The 16,201-nt window shown below is 37.8% G+C and overlaps 1 protein-coding gene and 1 long non-coding RNA gene across 4 annotated transcripts in view; both read right to left on the bottom strand.

Moving 5' to 3' along the window:
- THSD4 (thrombospondin type 1 domain containing 4) overlaps positions 1 to 16,201 on the bottom strand; it is a 243,561-nt gene that overhangs the window by 90,021 nt on the left and 137,339 nt on the right. The window contains exon 1 of one of the 3 annotated variants that reach the window (XM_053988293.1): positions 3,966 to 4,037. The exons of the other annotated variants lie outside the window; for them this stretch is intronic. Coding sequence (XP_053844268.1) covers positions 3,966 to 4,037 — 72 coding nt within the window. Of the gene's footprint in view, positions 1 to 3,965; positions 4,038 to 16,201 lie in introns of those variants that run through there. 3 annotated transcript variants of the gene reach the window in all.
- On the bottom strand, positions 8,275 to 8,923 carry LOC128813296 (uncharacterized). The gene is made up of 2 exons (XR_008438991.1): positions 8,784 to 8,923; positions 8,275 to 8,347 (listed from the first exon to the last, which is right to left on the bottom strand). It is a non-coding gene; the product is annotated as an uncharacterized LOC128813296 (long non-coding RNA).

Raw genomic sequence — 16,201 nt, 5'->3', positions numbered from 1 at the left:
TGTGGTTTGTTTCTTTTTTGTATTCTTCCTTCTTGCTTGAGCAAGATCAACAAGGGAGAGCTCCATTCATACTGTACCACACGGAAACAAGTAACAACACTGAGTTGTTCACTGCGATGAACACAGAGTTATTTCTTGCAATGGGTTGCATTTGTGCACTGGGGATTGTGACACCTGACCCTGTTCAGTGAATGATCTTTTAAAATGCTGCTAGTTAAGATCACTTTGCCTCTCTGGCTCCTGTGGACAAGCTATACACACTGCAGAGAGGCCAACCAGTGTGGAGGTGCGAATGAACAGGAGCTCATGGCAATAAGTTCCCTCCACACTCCTGTCTGTTTATTCCTGGTCTTGCAACTTGGGACGCTGTGTAGAACAACTGCTCCACAAGGCACAGATGAGAACCAGCAGTGTCTGCAGCACACCAAGAATCTCACTCAGAGTTGCTCAGGCTCCCTTTACTCATTTGAGAGGGTGGAACGTGACTTTTTCACCCTCTTTATGCCCAAATTCCAAAGGGAAGCATTTCACATCTGTGAAATTTATCTATAATAAAAATATATTAAAACAACTCTCGAGGACACTGTTTAGTATCTTCTACACTTCATGTTGAACTACTTTATGAAGAAAGCTGAACAGCATCTAGTATTCAATACTCTGAAGCTAAACAGTATCTACATATTTAAACAAAACTTGCTTCTATAAACAGCTTGGTTAATGTGGCAAAACATGCTGTTATCTGAACAACTGCTACTCAAGAATTGAAAATAATTAGGTATCTTAAAACCTGTTCCTGTTCACTTAAACATGCTGAAAGTTCTGTGTTAAGTCATATATTACGTATTTTGATGGTTAGTCAGATTATGATTATTTATCCCATTAAAATACAGATCAAATCAACACATAAGTTATATGTGAGGTTTCCTTCCCATTGTCCACACATTTTGTCAGCTAGACTGATTTTTGAAAAAAACTAATAGAAAACAAATCAAACCAAACTCAGAATGGTACAATTTGGTTTTGCTTTGTTGCTGAGAAGGCCAGGCTGGTGACTTTGGAACATTTGCACAGCTTCACTGACACCAGTACTGAGGCAGATAGGGCTGACAGTACTGATTTATGGTCAATTTATATGGAATTAAAGAAGCTACTAAAATGGGAAAATTCAGTTGAATCAACTAAAATCCCAAGGCATGTGCAAATACCTGACAAGTACTCTGAGAAAACAGAGTTTAAAAGGCTACCTGCTTTTGAGTGAAGAATAATGATAAGACTTAGGAGTACCTGAAAATACAGGGATGGGTTATTCCTCAGGAAAACTCCCTGCTTGCTCAAAGATTTCTCAAGCCCAATGTATCTGGTCAAACCAACAATTTTCCTGCTAGAGCAGATTCCAAAGCAGCAGGTTAAAGAAGTGAGAAGGAGGAAGCCTTGATTAAGCACTGTTTTGCTAGGAGTTCAGCGTGTTCATTTGCTGAGAAGCACACACACACACAAGCTCTGGGCCTGGCCATACAAATGTGGTGCAAGTTGCAAATCTATACAACCTTATTTCCTTCCTGGATGGAAAAGTGATGCAATGCAGTTTCACTGACTTCATGCCAAGTCATGCCTTAAATCAACAACAAATGAAAAGCAGAACATAACCATACACACATTAGAACAAGTGTTAGGGGTTCCTTAAGAATTACATGGGAAAAAATATACTACTTGAATTTTTGTTATTTTCTGTTTCTTGAGCAGTTAAAGTTCTGCAGCATTAAAATACAGACAAAACAAGCTGGCAAGAAAAGCAACTTCCCATTGACTTCATAATCTATCAAAAACTGACACTTTTATGAGCAGAATGTTAAAAAATACATACCTATAAATCAATTAAAATATTCAAAGAATTATACAAAACAGTTCAAAGGAGCACAAAATGACAATTCAGGTTCCTTTAAAAAATGGCTTCTCACTTATTTTCTCTGTCTTCACTGTCAACCACAGGAAAAATCTTTACTGAGTAATTTCCTAGAGAAATAATATTTATGTAGCCAAGGTTCTGCAGCTGGAGCAGGGAAACGCACAAGATTATCGGGTGGTCTCTTACAATACAGGACAAAGAAATATTATATTAATAACAGTAGACACAGTATATTTTTATTATGAAATTTCCAAAATTAGGCATATGAACATAGTAAAAGAGAAAATTTCTCACTACCTATGCTAAAATCTACAACTCAAAAGTCACTGATAAAGCAACAGGCCAACTTTTTATATTCTGTCTGCTGTATTAACCGAAAAACTAAGAATAACAGTCCAGTTTAAAGCACTTGGCATATGGATCACAGTGCTAAAACATTACACATTGCACTTTTACAGCAGAAATTAATTTCCAGGTAAGAACACAGCATTGCTTTTATTTTACTTGCTAACGAGAATAATTGGCAGGCAACACTGCTGCTGCTCTAGATTTGTTCTTTATATGGATCTCTGAAGACCACATGTGCATGCAGTGGTGACAGAAATATTTTCCATATGAGCCACCACAGATTTTAAGGTCCCTCAGTCTGAACAAGGTGAGTCTATCTATCATTTTCTATGCTCCATAACAATCAAGCAGGAAGTTAAAAACTTCTGTGACAACTAGAGGGCAATGATCAGCTTCCAGTTGCTCTGATCATCAAACCATGTAAATTTGTTGAGACACTGCTGAAAACCTTTCCCTGCTTTAACTAGATCAAAGGCAGCACAAGATTTCATTAAGAGACATTTTCCTGAAACAAAGCTGTTACAGATTCTCTTATTAAAACACCCTGAAAGCAAAATAAAGTTTCTTTCTAGACATGTGAGCTACAGAAAGTGTCAACCACACAGTGTTGGACAAGGTGTTTTTTCCAGTTCACTTCCACCTTTTCTAGGGAAAGTAATTGATCTGGACTTCATTAGGCAACTATTAAGTTATGACAGCACTAATAAAGCTTTAAAGCAGAATCACTGTTTGCAGAAGACTTACTCAAGGAAGGCATATTTATGGAACAAAATTATCCAGTGATTCATTTAAAATGCACAGCTACACATCCCATTTCAGGTAGAGCAAGGGAGAATGAATATCATATGTGTTTTCTGCAAGTAATTTCATTAGATGGAATATTTTATATCTAATAGTACCACGCCTGCTAAGTTATTTCCTAAATGGCAAAAGAGTAGCAGAAAATTTCTGCTTTGGTATGAAACAAGTACTTGATGACAAACTGCTCTGATGAGGACAAAAATCTGGAAAATGGCTCTTCATAAATCAAGCAGCAACTTTTTAAAGCATATAAAGAGCTGTTCTATACCACTGCTGAAGATTTAGAAATTAGGAATACTAGGAACGCATCAAGTCCCTCTTTAATTATATGATATACAGTTTTTAAAAAATCAAGTTCTTTCTGCCCTGCCACAGACTAAACATTACATGTATTTGCACAAAAAGAATGTTATTAAAGTAATGAAGCCTGGAGTTTTTACATGCTCACATCCCCAAAATGTATCCTGTGCAAAAACTTTTTCTCTAGCGCACATTTTTGCAGAAAATATGAACAAAACAATACCATCTACTGCTGCAGAGGATCATATTTCCCTGTATGTTAGTAAAGAAAAAATCACAAATTAGTCATCTCTCATAGAAAGCGTATTGTATATCAAATCCAGAGAAGTTAAGTTTCAAACTGTTCTCCTTTAGTACCTTTTGGCTTTTGCAAAGAAAAAAAAAAAAAAAACCCAAACCAAACAGACCCAAAGCAAAAAAGCAAACAAAAATCCCCCAAACAAAACAAACCCCCAAAACTAAACCAAAGCAAAAGCTTTTTATACAACACAAACAACACAATTCTAAAATGTCTAACAGCATAAAAATAATTCACAGTCCATCTTAACAGATACGAAGAAAATGCAACTGTGACAAGCCGGTTTTTGACAAGACATTGTACTTTGCTTACCTCACCCCCAGGTCTTGCTAACACTGCTGTTTGAAAGCAGAGCAACGTTAGTATCAGGTAGCTGACAAACATTATTACCCAAAGTTAGAGCTACCCTGGAGGAGCAAACCCTCTGCCAAGTACTAACAGCTAGCAGATGCACTTGTGTCTCAGGATCACAGCCCTGAGCTCTTGTAGGTACGAGCTGTCTCCCTCTCCCCCTTTCTCTCGCACTCACGGTCCGACCAGGAGCTTTGCTCTCAGCCACTGCTCTGAAGACAACTGGTAAGTTGATCTCTTCATGTAATGACTTCTCCCTGCTGGGGGAGGGGGCTCGGCCAGCCCTGAGCTGGGGGGCTGCAGTCAGTATGAAGCGAAGAAGGGGAGGGACAGAAATGGTCACTGCCAAGTTATGCATCTGCTGTGATTCATGGAACAAGCTAAACGGTAACCTTTAATGCACGAGGAGCTTTGGCAAAGCGTTATTGACTTAGGCAGGCATGATTGGAGAAACAGGCTAAAGCTGCTGCAAGAGATGCCTGTTGATGGTTAGACGGTATGTGCTACTTAAAGGTACAGCACCTCCTTTTATTAACAAGTTTATAATAAATAAATCACAAATTAAAATCTAACCAAGAAGCAACCTATGGTTTTACAGTCAGCCCTACACCAGCACAGTCCTGCAACCTGAATGGCGTGATCCTGCCTTATCTGTCAGAACCTGCTGCCTCTCATCCCTGGCCCCAGGGCAACAGACCAGGGGAACCCAGGTGCCCATTCACTCTCTAGAATGTCACAACTGCTTCCTGAAATGGACCTCTTTCCTTTAGAACAATCCTGGAGGAGGATATGGATGTAGTCTCTCTTTCATTTGTATATTATAGCTGAGGAAAAGAAATTTTGAATTATAATGATCCAACCCATCAAATAACCTGCTTTGACTAAGCAAGCAGAAGTGCAAGTCTTTCTTAAAGTTCCAACTCCTGAAGTCAAAAAACCACACTATATTCTCATCTTTCATGTAAATACATAGTTCTTATCCATATGGTTCCAGGGGATATCTCAAAAATATGACCCAAGAATAACCTGGTCTCGTATGTCAGACAGTAAACCACATGAACTCACAATACAGGTACTTGAAAATATTTCAAAATTTTAGGAGGCAGGAAGTAAAAATGTTGGTGAAATTGAGAAGAACACCATTACTAAGTATTATATTTCTTTTTGTAATTTGGTGAGCTTTGTATACACAGCTGAGTATGTCAGACTCCTCCGGCTATTTTTAAACTAGCTTTACCAATCTGTCTTTTCCTCTCCTATGAGAGGTGAAAGATAAAATAGTCTTCCTCAGAACTTCAATTAAATACAGTCAAACTCCCAAAGCAGTATAGAAAATTAGCATTTGCACTGCTGCTGAAAGTCCGAATTCTGTTCTATTTGCATTTGGATATCTGGTTCTCAAGCAAGGCAAAATCTGACCTCTATTAATTAGACATGATTGTCACTGTGTATCTTCCCTCTCAGTTCTTTCCTTTTACAGACTCCCACTATTGCTTATAAAGATCCCACCTTCTCCTGCCTAACCTGTCTCGCAATGCTGTGTTTGTTCAGCACCTCCAGAAAACCCTGCCCACTTTTGCCTCTCAAATCAGCAGACCACCTTTCACAGGTCAACCTTTTCTTCCCCTTTTGATACACAGCCTTGCAGTGCTGTGGTCATGGCAGCACCACTGCAGTACCTGCGAGCACCATGCTCAGCGAAGGCACGGCAGGGAGAAGGCCCTGCAGTGCAGGCTGGCCAGGACTGTGGGTCTCAATGGCACAAGAATCCTCTTCAGGTGACTCCCCTTGAGGGAGGAGTACAAGCTTCAGAACACTTAAGGAGCCAGAATGAGAGTTTCAGTATGGACCTCAAGAGTGGCTCTCCCAAATGATCTGAATGACCACAGGTGGTCAGCTGGGGACTCTGAAGAATGATGACTGAGAGCCCAAATCTGCAGCTTCTGAAAACTTGACACTGTAACCTTAATGGTACTTTCTGACAAAAATCATTGAGAGCTCTCCATTACTATGTTGTTCTCACAAATACAAGACCTCCCTTCAAGACCTATGGAGAAGAAGTATTTTCTCCCCTTTTAAGGCAAGCTGAAGGTTTGCAGATTATACCGTGGTGCTGACAGCTAAATGCAGAGCTGCCATTACAGGTACTTTGTACACTGGTCGCCTATGGCAAAGTCTTCAGACTGAAAATGTAAAGCCAAATAAACTTAAGGAAATTTTCCATCAAAACCCTGTCAGGAAGCCAATCTGTCCTTCCATATTTTTCTGAAATATCTAGATGTACCACAAAAGGAAAAAGGATAGTGAGCAAACTGCCAACTAAACTGGAGTTCAAAACACTTCCAACAGAAGAGCTGCAACTATGATACTCTGAAAATAGATTCAGTGCTTGAAAAAGTTTTAAAGAACACACCATTTCAGACTGCAGTGTGTAACAGAAGCTCCAATGATGAAAGATCCTCCATGCAGATTGACCACTGCTTCCATAAAATTAAACTCTGTCTTGTTTTGCTGTTCTTTACAAAGTGAACTAGTTTTTCTGAATAAATACATAGCACAGGCACAATATTGCCCATCTTCTCTTCTTTAATGGCAGGCAGAAAATCAAATATAAGGAAATGAAGAGTACCTGTGATTTTAGTCTCCTTTCTGTTGACCATTCCCCAGAGGAGTATATTTTCTGCAAATATGAATAATCTTACTGAAGTCTTAACTGAACTGAAATCTAACTGAAGTCTAACTTAGGACGAGTTTCTGAGCACAGAAAACTGTACTACATTCCCATTTAATAAGTCATATAGCTAATTCCTTCCATATGCATTTAATTTTTCCTTTATGAAAAATACAGACAGAATTCTCTGAATTTCAGAAGCTGGTGCTCTGTTCTCCATGTTAAGACAAGAGATCTGCTCATACATGCTCCTGTGCCTTCAAGCTTTATCCCACTGAACTGGATGAAATTGTGCTGGTTCATAGGCACAAGTGCAGCCTTCCTTTGCAGCACAGAGCAGACTGAAACTTAACACTATGCCCTACTTGCACTGCTGCAGCCATGATCAGAACTCCTCTGCAAACCTCCACAATCACTACACTGGAGATTACAAAAGTACTGGGGCAATAGAAAAAATCAGCTTATGAATGATGAGCTATTTCAGATATGAAGTTGTGCAGTAGCAGATAGAGAAACCAAAATACCTTGCAACAGTAAAATGGAAGAAATAAAATGTCAGTAATTTCAACACAAAAACACCTTTGCTTTTACTTAGAAACAAAGCAAAATAATAGCATATCTATTTTAGGTATATAATTGAAATAGAAAGTCCAAAATTATAGTTTAAAAAAAGAAAATCAAAAACCAAAAGCAGAAAAGGCCATCACAATGTTTTGGGAAAAAGTTCCTATCTCTTATTCTCAGAAATAAAAATACACAAAACAAAAAAAGGACCTTTGGATAGTAAAGTCCTTATTAAGAAAGTACTGACATTCATCTCTGAAAAAATTAGCTGTCAGTCTCAAAGGGTTTGTAAATATCAATTAGTTTATGAAGTTTGCTTACTACCTTCCTCCTGAGGCAATGGCATCTGAATTTCAAAGAGGACCAGTTTGCTAAACTTATCAATAATATAATATATATATATATAATATAATCAATAATATACCTTTCTGCTAAAGGTATATTAGCTTAGAAAGTTGACCAAATTCCTAATATAAAAGTAATAATAGACAAAACACAAGTCAAAACAAGCTTTTAAAGACTTCCCTTCTACTTCCTATAGCCTCAATGTTTGTAGAGTTTAACTCTCAAATTCTTAAAGCAAGATAACATGGAGGATGACTACATATTTCAGGCTGAGTTACTTTAGAACAAGACAATGACAATTTCTGTGCATTTTGCATACAAGTGAAAATAATTACTCTAATTAATGTTTTGTCACTACAGGTGCAACATCAATGCCACTGAATCAATGCTACCTCAGTTGACACACCTAAACTAAAGAACTATTTAGAAGTAAGATGAAGGCCAAAACAAATTTGCTGCTACAGCATAACCAACAAGTCCTTTAACTGTTTCTTAAAACAAGTATTTAAAATAGCATTCATTTGCTTTGGACAGACACCATCTTCCAGGAATCACTAACAGGAAAAGCAGTAGACACTGCATATTCTACTAGTATTTAAGAAAAGGTTTTTTATTTCAGTGTTTCATGTAAAAATTTAACAGAGGAGGAAAAAGGCTGAATGTACAAGAAATTCAGTACAAATTACATGATCAAGTGGAAAATCTAGTATGCTTTGGTTTTATTTTAATTGGTCATTTTTTCCAGTTGGTGATCTACAGGTTACTTTAAAAAAAGAAAGAAGGGAGAAAATTTTTATGTTGATGAAGTCATGTGTAAAGATGGCTGTCATATTTATAGCTGTCAGATAGGCATTTCCAATCATTACCTCATCTCATTTTTTCCAGGAAGAATTCCTTTCTGAATTAATTATTCAGATGTAATAAGGTTAAAATAAATTACCACTGCGCTTTAGCCTGAACTACTGAAAGACACAGGCCGTAACATTTTACTCAAAATTCCTTCTATGAGGTTATTTTCATTCTATTTTAAAAATAATGTTTGTGTTAAATTAAACACTTGAAATAAAGAAGTCTCTTGCCACAGTATGTGTGCCTGAGTAGACAGGTAATTTAGACTGCAGAAAGAATATGTTTTCCTTGAAAAAAACCCAGTGTACTTGAGAAGGATGGAGACAGAAAAATGCCTTTCCCTACCCTACCTTCTTGGATTCAGGAAATACTGCAGCTGAAGCACTGAGGGATTTCTTTATCCCTGTGAAGGCGTATACATCCACTCCCCTGGTTTCTGCATTTCACTGGCAGACAGGGTGATGAAGGAGGGCAAGAGATTCTCTCCTATCCTCTGCCTTCTACAGCTAAAGCAGTTCTTGCTACTGCAGTCCTTCTGGAAGAGCCATGATCACACTGAATCTGGATTTCAGCAGATGAAATCACAATAGGTACAGAAGGACCAAGGAGTACCTGGACTTTTATAGATGCCATTGAACAAAACCAAACCCACACAGCTTGGGGCGGAAGACAAAGGGTGAGCTATGATTGCAGCCTGAGGGTTAAGTACATGGAGCCCTGTGCAGGGAAGTCTAGACGTGCAGCACCTTGGAGGAAACAAGTCCCAGAGCCTCACACAGATTCCACTGCACCTCAGCATTCTTTCTTGGTTGAAGTTTTAACGCCATTTAGTATATGAAATACTAAAACTTTCCCAAGTAACTCACAGCTTTTATTTGTACCCTTTTGCTCAATTGTTTTGTTAGGAAAGCAGCTGACTTCACACAATTTCTTGTACAAAATAAGTATTTAAGGGGATAGCTATGTCCCTAAAACTGAAATATTGCTTGGCTACCAGAATACTCCACTGCATGGAGCAGCATGTCTCCTGATGCTACTTTACATAATGAAGCTAGAGACTTACTTCTCAATCTGTATGTCTAATAATTTTTTGGTTCCACTGTACAGTTATGGAAAAGACAAAGGGTTGCTGCGCAAAAATGCTCTTTAAAGAGTTTGTAATCAATTATTCCATACAGTCACTTTGTGTTCTGACTAATACATTTTTTTGGGCAACTATTTTCCAACATAACTTTCAACTTCTGTTCCTGCTTATTTCCCTTCCTAAACTGCACAATCCTCATTTTTCCACTTGTTTGTCATCTAAAGTCACTCCAAGTTTGACTTCTTCTCTGTTTCTCATCTTTTTCTTTCTCTTACGTGAAGAAATAGAGATCAGTTTAGAAAGTACACACCGTTATAAAGGTATGACGACATCCTGTGAGAACAGCATTACAAAGCAAGTTTCAAACATTGGTCTATACTTAGGTCAACCCAGGGTAGGTTACAGCAGTGGAAGTTGTCAGTTCCTTCCATAATAACAAGTTACCTTAGCGACCATCCCATTTTCTCCTCTTACTGCCATGGTACTGGCACGGCACAGTGCTTTTAAACTACACTCAAACCCTTAAAAGGAAATCTGAGCATTTCCTCCCTCTTCTCCCTGCTCTTGACTTCCTAAAGCTAAAACTTTTGATTACAAAGCCAGATTTTACTAAGAAAGTCCAACTTCAAAGAGCTGAATATTAACTTCAAACTGATTTATCATCTTGAAGCTTTTCTTCGCTACTGAATCTATTATCCCTCTCCCCTTTCTGGCCTTACGATGTGCTAGAGGAGGAAAGGACCTCTGGTTATCACCTGCCCAGGGCTGGGCTAGAATGTGTATTTTTCAAGGCCATATTCCAATTTTCTGTATTTTGATGATAGAATTCTGGTTTATATCCCAAGTTCTCAGAGCACTTCTTTGCCTCCCCAGACAGTAGTTGCATAGTGCAAGGAGAATAAGACGACATTTATGAGGCATTCCTTCCTCTGACCAACACTACATTTTGCCTACAGAGCAAGTGGACACCATTCTTTGAACATAGAATTTTTATGACTACCATTCATCTTGTGACAAAAATTTTTATTTCTGAACTTGTTAATCAATGTCTTTGTTTTCCTAATAAGGCATTAAGATTTTTAGTACCATATTCTATTTCTCCTCACACTTAAACTTTGGTATTATTTTCTTAAGTATTTTCATAGCATATTATTCAACATTATTCATGCTGTCTTCTTCCTCCTCCTATACACAAAAGAGTGGTGAAACCAAAAGGAAAAGAGTTCTGTGATAGATCCTATTTAATCTCCTTTTCTGTATGCATGAAAAAAGAGACACATATTTCTAGAAAACTACCTCTCATCACCCAAGTTTCACATAAGGCATTTGGATCTGTGTTTCCTGTTGAAGTGTGGCAAATGAGCAGCCACTAAAAGTAGGACCCAAAAGAAAAGCAGACCTTACCCTTTAAAATATTAGAACCCATTCCTTCGCGACTGCCACGAACCTGGAATAAACCTATACTGGGTACCAGTGCTATATTTGGATATTTTACCTAAAATAAGAAATGAGACTAAGTCTGTTGATCCATTAAAAAAATTGAATCCCCATGAAAAATTCTAAATAATCTGTAACTATATAAAATTATATATATATATAAATAATACAAATAATGCATATCTATTTCCTGGGGAAAGTAAGCCTCCTCCTTGGTAAAACAATCTAAATATGAGTTTGAATGAGTGTATTTTCAAATCTTTCACTTCTTCATGAGGGATAAAGGTTGATACTTCTAATTCTACATGTAGAAAGTAATTTAAAGATACAACAAGATCTGGATCATGTAAGTATACTTGTTTTAACTATAAAGTCAAATAAACAGAAAAGTACCAAAAAAAAAAAAAGTACCAAGTGGCATAACACAATATGTCACAACCCACTCCATGCATCCTCCTATGAGAACAGAATTATAAAGGAGAGTCTCTTCAGATCCAGAACGAAAAACTTGGAACTTGATGCTAGTGGTAACAGCCGTTTTCCCAAGTGTCCAGCTGGCAAATGACAGCTACCTTAAACATGCCATCATAAAATGATGGGAACAAGCATCTCCAAGAGAAAACTAACCAGGTAGGATTGTGAATACAACTGTAATTTTCAGTTTTGCTTGGAAACATTTCTGAAATTCTTTCAGAGAAAGAAGCCCTGGTAGAACATCTTTTCCTGCATATACATCCCCTGACCAGTTATCTTCTACATTGGTAAAAATCTCAAAGCACTGATGATATTCTTTGAGACAGAAGAAAACAGAACTTTGAAGATCACTGTGAGTCCTTCCCAGGAGTGGATCAAGTGTAACACATGCTAGGCCAATATGCAGATAGGAGCTGTGTAAAAAACATTATGGTAAAATCTACTTTTGCAAGAAAACAGCATCACCTCCTGCCAACTAAAGACAAAGAGAAAGCTCTGCAAAAGCTGGCCAGTATTTTTCATGGTTACTACTTTCCTAAAGCAATAAAACAGTATCAGCTACCTTCAAAAACTGTCAGGGAGCAGTGAGAGCAGTGACAGGGACTCCCTAAAGGGATGGGAGTCAGGTGTCAAGCTCCAACAAGGGCAGCAAGGCAGGTGCTTTCACTGGCCAGGACTCTGTCCCACTGCCACTCCAAGTCAGAGATGGGCAGATCCAGGGTCAAACAAGTCTGTAGTGCCAAGGCAGGCCCAGGGCCAAGCCAAACAGCCAGGCCATGGAGCAGGGTGCAGACCAGCAGGATCCTGGCCAGGGCACACAGGACTGAGGCTGAGCCACACCGAGGCTGCCTCCAAAGCAGCTCAAACTGGGATTGGAGGCCCAGGGCTGAATTTAAATGTGGCTACTGAGGTAGCCTGTGTGAGCACCAGGCTGAGGCTGGTCAGAGCCGTTATAATCAGAGCCCTGAACATCTGTGTCCAGGCCAAAATTCACTTTTCTAACCATGTGTATAAAGGGCTAGCAGTAGCAGAAATCATCCAAGCAAGAGGAAGAACGTAGGAGATTTTATCTGGCAGCAGATACAATCTGGAACAAGAGTCTTGCAACAGAGGTAACCTCATAAGGAGTCAGCACTGCACATATCACACAGACTAATTAGGGGACAGGACTAGAGCAGCATTCCATGGAACAAAGAAAGTCAACATCCCAGCAGGAGTCATACAGCTGGAGAACCAGAGCCAAGGACAATCCTACAGCACAGTCACCTCTGTTCTCTGATGTTACAGAGGTACTAAATCACAGATTAAGATCCAAAGGATAAATAGAAAGAATCTTGGAAGACTCGTATCATGAGCTATTGTATTTTTGATAGTTTATAGGAATACCAAGCTTCCACCCTCTTCTGATAGGAAAAAAAAAGGAAAATAGCTGTTTAGTTGCCAGAGGAAATGTATATGTTTCACTGAAAACTTGGGATTTAACTGCAATGCTAGTCAAAATGCACTGGATGCAACACTCATCCAGAATCCAAATACAAGAAGAAGGAGGAGGAAGGTTTCCACAGTAATTTCATTACACATCCCAAGTTACCTGAAGTGAGCAGAGAGAACTAATCTCATAGTACTGTAGCCTACACTTTGGGCAGCAAGCACATCTCAACTTTTCCCATCTAGTTACTAAAATCCTGAGTCAAAGATGCAGCTATTCCTTCCCAAAAATCTCTCCATATTCTGTTTGATTCCATCTTCCCAATTCACCATCTCTACCAACAGGACTGTCTGATCTTAGCCTACTGCCTGCCTCTAATGCATTGCAAATTAAAAGCATTAACACCAGCCTAGGTCAAAATCTACCCTGTTAGTAGACTAAAGGCTCATTTTTCATCACTGGGGGTCCATGCCAGGTCAAAAACACACAGCACCAGCAGATCAGTTACACTGCTGGTGCAAATTAGGTACAAATTAGAAGCATAGCTGCAGTGCTAGAACAAGGCTTTTCTTTCTCTGCAGATCTCTAATGTATAAAAATGAACAAACTCTTTCTAAACAAATAGAAACTGTGCATCTTTATTGCCTTGATAAAAACAAAATTCTGGAGAATCTGATTGTTTATACAGTAGATTTTTTGGATAGTTTATGTTATAAATGTGCTTGCTTTCAAAGTAATCCTATTAAACACATGCTGCCCATTAGAACCAAGTGAACCTTCAGTGTACGTGGAGTCTTCCAGCTATCTGGACAGTGGTCACACATCCTTAAAAGCTTCGAAGCACACAGCTAGAGCAGACTTCATTCAATTTTTCTAGGTGTCTTTCAAGTACACATACCATTTCTGAAAATGACCAATTCTGCGTGGCTGCTTTCTGTTACACAAGAAATTGGAACCATATAGCTACAGATTATGTTAAATCTTGAGCTAAATGGCATGTGTATGAATTCTGAAAATTCATATGCAGCTCAAACTAGATAAGGAGCGTCTTAAAATAATTATGCATCCTTGTGTCTCAAATATTTCATTTACTACTGGATTAGCAACTCACGAACTGATAAATACTTGAATAAACAGCTGATGAGTCTCTGAGTACCCAGAGCACATCCAGTATAATTTAACTTGAAATTTCCCTTCCTGATTCCAACAATTGAAACAAGTTCAGTACTGCTACGTTTTCTCATGGGACAAACAACTTGTCTAAATTCAGGCAAATTCACTTCTCTACTATATAAGGAGGAGAGTCAAGCTCAAAATGACTGCATCAAGTTTTTTGGTACTCTGAAAACTTTTCTTAAGAAGTCGCTTAGCATGCCATTTTATTTGTCAACAGTTATATATGACTCTTAAACCATGGTATAGTAAAACCAGTGTGTATATGTATATATATATATATATATATATATATATATATATATAAAGCCTTCAGTTTTAATTTTACAGTGTAAAATCCCTAGACAATGGCACAAAATCTAGAAATGCTCTTTGCTGGTAACAAGGTATAAATAAATATAGAGATAATTCTAGTGGGAACACAAAGAAAAAAATTACTTCTTAAAAGGTCACCTAGGATAAAGGAAGTAAGGAAACATTCTCTATATGCATTTTGAAAGACACAAATGGTGCTGATTACTTTATCCCCATACTCAGACTGTCTACATGGGTTAAAGCTAGCAATAATACCAGTTCTAATCTTAAAGGCCCATGGAGAGACATAAAACCAGACTGCTTAAGAAATCTGGTTGTAAAAGCACATCTGTGCAGCCAACACCATCACATGGCTGGAAAACAATCAGAATTCCAACAAGAATCAAGTGAATAAAACCCACAGAAAATTCCTTCATTGTGGAAGGAAGATTTCCTTTGGAAGATTTCCTACACAGATCCAAATCTCTTCAATACAATAATTTCATATTTGTGTGGAGCATATCTCAAATAATTTTCCAAGAATGTTTCAGATTTCCTCACAATGAAGAAGATTTCCTCACAATGAGCTACTTCTCAATGAATATATCACTTATTTTTAGGTACAGCTCCATGTGCTAGCTCATGTCCAATGCCATAGTACTCACAGTACTCAGCAGGTACTTATTTGTCTGGGGTATCAGTGTTAGAACCCTGCCAGCCCATTGGTAGCATAGCTGGTTTATATTTGATTTGCCTTTTTCACCTGTGTTTTGCAAACTATTTACCACTGCTGGTTTAGATACACTGTCAAGGGATTTGTGCAAGCATCCAAAACAATGACAAAATTAAGAATTTTGAAAAAAAATTAAGAATATATTTATCTCATCTTTACTTTTTTGTTCACTTGTAGTTTTTTGGGTTTTGCCATGATGTTGGACAGCTGCATGGAGAATGAGGGCACACACATAAATTCCCCCAGTGACAAATAAGCAAACAAATCCAGCCACCATTCCCACTCTGGCAGTTTTGTCTATTTAAGTTTGCATATTTGTCATTACTTGTTTTAGAAGCAAGTTTACAATTACGTATGGTCATTTTATCCCTTTCCAAGAAAACACCAAATAAAGTGCAATGATAAGGTTTTCAGCATCTGTTCTTAACCACAAATATCTGAATAATGTTTTGAACTGCTGTGTCTATGATACTTTTTTCCTCTCAAGCTTGCAAAGTAAGTAGCTGTTTCACAGTGCCTTAGTTAATTTATATTTAATCAGAAAAGGTGGGGTTGATTGGAAACTGTTTGCTTCTCTTTCAGTCTCAGTAACCATTTCATTCATTTTTCTAATATGACACACAGATTTTTCTCTTTTTTATTTTTACTGAAAAGAACTGATATTCTCCTCTCTTATGAAAGATTTAATAGATAAAAATTTGCAGTGCAAAATTCTGCACAATATGCTAGACCAGAAGTCTAATTCATACAAAATATGTAATGTTTCAAATTCCTAAACACATTATGTGCAAGTGGGTCAAGACAATACTTTAGTACACAGGCTAAAATGTGGCAATAAATGGCATTAAACAAATTCAATCTGCCATGGAACCCTAGTGACTACTCATCCAAAGCCAAACAGACAAAGAATTAAATCAAGTACTACTCTTTGAATGAGAATATTTATTGTTAAGTATTGCCACAGAATACTAGGCATTTGTCTCAAAAAAATTTTTAAAATCTTATTCTTAGGACATGTAATATAACTTATGAAGATTTTTTTGCAAGCTAGAGACACTAAAGAAAGTGTTCAGTAAGGACTGGATTTCAAGTTGGTAACCTTTCTTTCTAGGAAAAAAAAATTGACTTTTTAATTTCCTCTTAA

This window comes from Vidua macroura, chromosome 12 (assembly GCF_024509145.1).
Source record: "Vidua macroura isolate BioBank_ID:100142 chromosome 12, ASM2450914v1, whole genome shotgun sequence".
In the NCBI taxonomy this organism is placed as follows: domain Eukaryota; kingdom Metazoa; phylum Chordata; class Aves; order Passeriformes; family Viduidae; genus Vidua; species Vidua macroura.
Note: the sequence above shows the minus strand (reverse complement) of the source record. Positions and strands in the feature narration are given on the sequence as shown.